The sequence below is a fragment of the Oratosquilla oratoria genome, chromosome 4 (assembly GCF_046742065.1).
Source record: "Oratosquilla oratoria isolate Oo_2021 chromosome 4, ASM4674206v1, whole genome shotgun sequence".
Classification (NCBI taxonomy): Eukaryota; Metazoa; Arthropoda; class Malacostraca; order Stomatopoda; family Squillidae; genus Oratosquilla; species Oratosquilla oratoria.
Window position 1 is genome coordinate 56,719,926 of NC_134780.1, and position 6,608 is coordinate 56,726,533.

At 39.5% G+C, this 6,608-nt stretch overlaps 1 protein-coding gene across 1 annotated transcript in view; it reads left to right on the top strand.

Annotated features, from left to right (window-relative positions):
• The window catches only part of LOC143024497 (uncharacterized), a 21,021-nt gene extending 17,130 nt beyond the window's left edge, over positions 1 to 3,891 (top strand). The window contains exons 2-3 of the mRNA XM_076183306.1: positions 381 to 1,922; positions 3,778 to 3,891. Coding sequence (XP_076039421.1) covers positions 381 to 1,922; positions 3,778 to 3,891 — 1,656 coding nt within the window. The remainder of the gene's footprint in view (positions 1 to 380; positions 1,923 to 3,777) is intronic.
• Positions 3,892 to 6,608: the final 2,717 nt, after the last annotated feature.

A 6,608-nucleotide genomic window follows, 5' to 3' on the forward strand; every position in this document is an offset into this window, starting at 1 on the left:
TAGGTAGGCGACTGCAGTCACCAATATTACAAGCACCACACGGAGTGCCACAAGGACTTAGACAGACAGCACCCCACGGAGCGCCACCTTCCACACAAAGGTCACCTCCCCCAGTGCCAACATAAACAACATATAATCACAATTTCAACCTAACACATCTATACTTACACTCCTGAAGATGGCCGAGTGAAGGCCGAAAGACGTCTCGAGTTAATATGGATTTTAGAAACTTACTTAGTACCCTCGCCTACGAAGATCGGAACACCGTTAGAAAAATTGAAAAAGCAAACTGCAAACTGAATAATGCTGTAACTGCTGTCAACTTCAACAGAACATGTATTCTGAATGGCCTTTATCCCAAATATACCTACTGTCGCCAGGCCAACAGCAAAAGAACTACCCCGCAAGAGAGATTGGAATATCTGAAGGAAGAGTTGAAGAAGAAGGAGGTCTTCGCAACAGAACTGAAAAAAGAAATAAACCATCTACATCGACAATGGCGCGAAGTGGATGTAAATGATGATACGCGCAACAGTATTGATGCTGCTCTGTCAGTGTTAGCCGACAACCACCTGACAGCATCTAGAAAGAGAATTGGTCGGAAGTTAGCTTCTCTATACGGAGGACCAGTTGAAGTACCGAAACCAGTTGATCAGTTCCTCAATCTAAGTAGCATCACTCTCACGGAAATGCAGAGGAAATTCCTCAACTTAGGACTGAACTGCCATTACATCAGCCGCCCTAGCCCTCTGGCGAAGCGCATTGAATTGGAGATGCTAATAGATGACATCCAGCGACTTGAACGCGAGAAGAAAGTCACAACTCACCCAGATCTCCAGGCTGAATTCATCAGAGAGGCAAACACATCAAGGGGCCACACTCGTAGCTCTCTTCTAACGCCTGAGCTTCGAGCGGCCGCAAAAGAACTAAAAGACAACAATAACATTGTGATCCGCAGAGCAGATAAATCACCCATATTTGTACTCCTGGATAAAGAAGACTACCTGAGTAAAATGTCACGTATTCTGGATGACACCACAAAATTTAAGAAGATCACTAGAAACCCAACTGATGGCCTCAAAGTTAAATTGAACCGCCTAATTCGCACAAACAATGCACTCGCAGGAGCTCCCAAGCTACCACTCATCGAGGGAGACCATACGCTTGGTTACATTTATGGGAACGTTAAAACACACAAGCCCAACCAACCTCTTCGCCCGATTATAAGCCAGATACCGGCGGTCACTTACAAGCTAGCTAAGCGTTTACATGCTCTAATCTCACCCTTCACACCATCTTCATTCAGTCTCAAGTCTACCGAGGAGTTCCTTGATATTATAAAGACATCCCGACCATCAGGAATCATAGCATCGATGGACGTTGAGTCTCTCTTCACCCACGTCCCCATAAATGAGACTATTAACTTTATCTGCAATAGGCTATATCGCTCAGATGGAATCCATTTCCCAATTCCCGAAGATATACTGCGTCAGTTACTACAAGCCTGTACCAAAGAGGTACCGTTCTATGGACCCGACAAGAACATGTACGTGCAGATTGATGTAGTAGCCATGGGTTCCCCGTTGGGTGTCCTTTTTGCTAATTTTTATATGGGCTCAATCGAAGAGACGATATTTACACAACACCATGAGCTCAAGCCCTCCATTTATACAAGATATGTAGATGATATCTTTATCAGCGCTGACACAGAAAACAGTGTTTCTCAGATCATTGAGATGTTCAAGAAAAACTCCTCACTCAATTACACACATGAAATTGAGATTGAACGCAAACTCCCCTTCCTTGACACCGTTGTACACAGAGGCACAGACAGTTTTTCCACGGAAGTGTACGTCAAACCGACCAATTTAGGATTTTGTTTAAATGGCGCCAGCGAATGTCCTGAGAGATATCGACGCAGTGTGATTAATTCTTTTGTCAAGCGTGCGTTCACACACTGCTCTACATGGACTGCTACCAACGCTGAATTGAAAAGAATCTCCCAACTACTTTCCAACAACGGCTACAAGAAAGAAGAGATAGACGATGTCATAAGAAGACGACTGGACACTTTCATGGCCCAAGAGACACACGTGGACAACCACCCGACCATCAATTTATATTATAAAAACGTTATGTCTTCTGGTTACAAACAAGACGAAAAAGTCATGCGGAATATCATTCAGCGTAATGTTAAACCCACCAATCCCGACACACACATCAAACTCACAATTTATCACAAATCCAAACGAACCTCCAATCTAGTAATGAAGAACAGCTGTCTCCCACCAACAAATACACTGCAAAAAGTGAACCTAGTATACCAATATACTTGTAATATTGGTGACTGCAGTCGCCTACCTACCAGGTATATAGGTTTCACTACCACCACACTGTCCAAAAGAATCACAGAGAGTTAATACGGATTTTATCAACTTACTTAGTACCCTCGCCTACGAAGATCGGAACACCGTTAGAAAAATTGAAAAAGCAAACTGCAAACTGAATAATGCTGTAACTGCTGTCGACTTCAACAGAACATATATAAATGTATATATACATGTATATATATATATATATATTTATATATATATATATATACACATATATATATATATATAATTAGGACTATTCCTTCTTTATAAGGGGATGGCAGTCAAAGCGAAAACCCACAACACAACATGAACAATAAAAACCCTTTTAGCACCTCCCTCTCATCATCACCGCGAGACACTCCTGGACCATTTTTCTCGCGATGGCCATCCGGGCGTGGTCTTCTGACTTCTCCTTTTGCAAAAATATATTTGCCGTCGTACTCGCTTATTGAAATAAATAAAAACAAACAAACAAACAAACAAATAGATAAATAAATATATAAATTTTGCTTCGTCGCATCTCAAATCGCCTCTCGATTCTCGCCAAGTGGAAGATGATCAAAATCCAGTTGGAGCAAAGGGGTTATCACACTGGTCATTTCTGGCTAGTATGCTACTTGCTTTTGCTGCTCGCTTTGATTCTTGGTATCCGAAGTGAGTAGCCTCCTACTGGCTCTTGCTCCTGAGAAAATTTAATAACTTGAATGTTTACATGAGCCACCATTCCGGGGGTTTATATATAGAATATAGATATAATTGTCCATTCATATCATTGTTTATACGTGACTTTTCCGTCCTCTATCTTTGTCACTACACACTTATTAAAACATTGGAAACAATATGAAAATGATGTTCTTTTGTTTTGTTTTTTCATTTGACAACCACAGTAACAGGCTCGTTTGTTAACATAGCAGAATACTTGGCGGAAAACTTTGTTATTGTTTTCGTTAGCCGCTAGCCAAAAAAGTCGACCACAAAACATTCCCTATGTGACGGATACGCAAGACTTTGCTAATAAAGCAAGTACCAAAAGCGAGTAGCACGCCAGCGAGAAATACCTAGTGTGCCGCCACATTAATGTCAATGAATTTGAGGTATTGTTGGCCCTAGCATCGGGCTTTCAGTTTGTATATATTTTTTAATCTTCAGGGGTACACGGGAACTATATATATAAAAAAAAAGCTCAAGGGGTACAGAGGAACGGAAAGGTTGGGAGCCACTGCTCTAAGTTACTTCTGACATCTTCATAGCAGCTGTGCTTATCGTAAAATTGCAAAATAAAGAAATATGAATCTCCACTGACCCGCCCCAGTATCCCTAATTTCATAATAAGAAATAATGAACAGATGATTTTTCGGAATGATCGTAGGATACACGATATTTGTGTCGTGTTTACATTCAGACACGAAGTCCACACGACTCTTTTGCCACAACATCGGTGCAACTGAGACCCAATCTGAATAAAATCGCCTGGCGCCATATGGACATAAAAAACTACAAGGTGTCAAAGTACTGACCTGAATAAAGCCAAGTGACAATCAGAATAAATAAACAATGCCACCTTCACACTCAAGAGAAATTAATGTTACTGAACGTAAATCAACACCATCTGTCGGTGGCGCCATGAACCTAGATCCACTGTTTGGATCCCGTCGCTGACCAGAGGGCTGCCTTGGACTGAATAAAATCGCTTGGTGCCAGATAGTACAATGATGCAAGGACGCACCTGATCTGGCCCAGGCCAAATTATTTGATACAGCTGATGCAGGGTCGGAGGTGTAGGCGGCTCAGCCTTGGAAGCGCGGGCAGACTTTGGACCAAACATTGGTATCGTCGTCTCGAGATCGTCTCGAGGCCGTCTCGAGGCCGTCTCGTCCCCATTTCACCACGGGGCTACCCAAAACGTAACCGACTTACCGTGGGCCAAAACATGATATGTAGTACAACTTCCTACTCAACGAAGAAAACTGCACCGAGTGGGTGAACGAACAGCTGACTACACCAACGCCTCTCGAAAATGAATACAGAATAAATCAACCTTGTAAATTGAACAGAACAGGGACATGTGAAGAACACATACATACATACATATGGACATTATGTACATATATATATATATATATATATATATATATATATATATATATATATATATATAGATATACACACACACATATATCACGTCGTCTTCGTCTCTAACTCGTGTCTCAGCATTGGTTTCGTCATCAGTCATCCGATCTCCTCGGTTTGTATTTGCGTCTCATGTGACTTAGCAGACCCAGTCTCTGCTGGTGAAACATCCGCGGGCAGAAGATCACATGGGAGGTGCAGGAGGACGGGCTCGTTCCAATCGCTCCTTTCTTCTTCTTCTTCTTCGTTAATCCTCCTCATGTTGTCTTCTGTTCTCCTCGAAGGCCGCGGTAACGTCGGAGAAAGGTTCTTATATTCTTGGTCGTTTGCTCCCACGAAGAAGGTTTATGTTGGTTTGGTGCAAAGTGTGGTAATATGATTTTGGGAAGTCAGGAGGAGTCCATTCCCAAGACGTAGCCTACACAGCGAAGACAATGGTGGATGGTGGTGTCTTCAACGCTGGGTAGTGAGGCTCACTTCATATATATATATATATATATATATATATATATATATATATATATATATATATGTTTATATATATATATATATATATATATATATATATATATATATATATATATATATATATATACATACATACATATAGCAAGGGTTTTTCCCCCTTACAAGGGAGCTAGCCAAAAAAGGAAAAGGCATACAATCATTCCCACCCACTCCATCCCTGAATACACTCCACACCCCTCCACCCTCCCTCTTATCTTAGCACCTCCTGGATGACGGGTCATCCCTGCACCTTGTCCACTGCCCTGGGTCAGAAGCAGTGTCGCAAGACACAGCACATCCACAGCAAGGCCGCTTCATTAAATCGGCGACCACCCCTCTCCGTCCCCCCATTGCATAAAAGGAGAAGATGGGGAGAAATCCCTTTTGGGCTGCGTCAAATTTTGCTCACACATATTACCTCATCCCCCATCCCCCCGCCCATTCCACCACATGCAATCACATCATCCATATACAACCATTCCCCATTCACCCCTGTCTTCTGTCCTCTCCCGTCCTTCCTCAACAGATATTCCCCTCTTCCCCAAAGCCCCCTTCACCCCATCCATCCACCTCATCCTAGGACGTCCCAGCATGTTCACTCCCTGAACATGTATATGTATATATATGTATATATATATAAATATATATATATATATATATATATATATATATATATGTATATATACATATACATGCATATATACATACATATATATATATGCATATATACATATATATATATATATATACATATTCATATATATAAGTATATATATATATACATATATATATGTATATATATTATATATATGTGTATATATATACATATATATATATATATAATGTATATATATATATATATATTATATATATATATACATATATATACATTATATATATATATATATATATATATATATATATTATGGGAAAGGTGGAGGGGTAAACACGAGTCTTTATCTGATTATCGAGTTTATTCCTGACCGGTTTCGCTTACAATAGCTTCTTCAGAGGAGTGTTACTCTGGGTCGAAGTTGGCGGTGTATATAGTGAGTCAGGCCCACGTTCCCTCCTTGCGGAGTGGTTGGTGGCTGGTTCCAGTACATGTCAAACAGCATCGGTACAATATAATACAATAATAGTAATATAATAATACAACACAACACGATCTATGACACAATATACAATATAAAATATAATATATAATATAGTATACCAAACCAAATCATATCATGGTATATCACATTATAATACAACATAATAATTAGCATCGATACATAATCAATAAAATTATAATAAGAATAAATATACGAGTTTTGAAAAATCACGGTGACATTTATTTTCATATATATATTTCCATTTTTCAAAACTCGTATATTTATTCTTATTATAATTTTATTGATTATGTATCGATGCTAATTATTATGTTGTATTATAATGTGATATACCATGATATGATTTGGTTTGGTATATTATATTATATATTATATTTTATATTGTATATTGTGTCATAGATCGTGTTGTGTTGTATTATTATTATATTACTATTATTGTATTATATTGTACCGATGCTGTTTGACATGTACTGGAACCAGC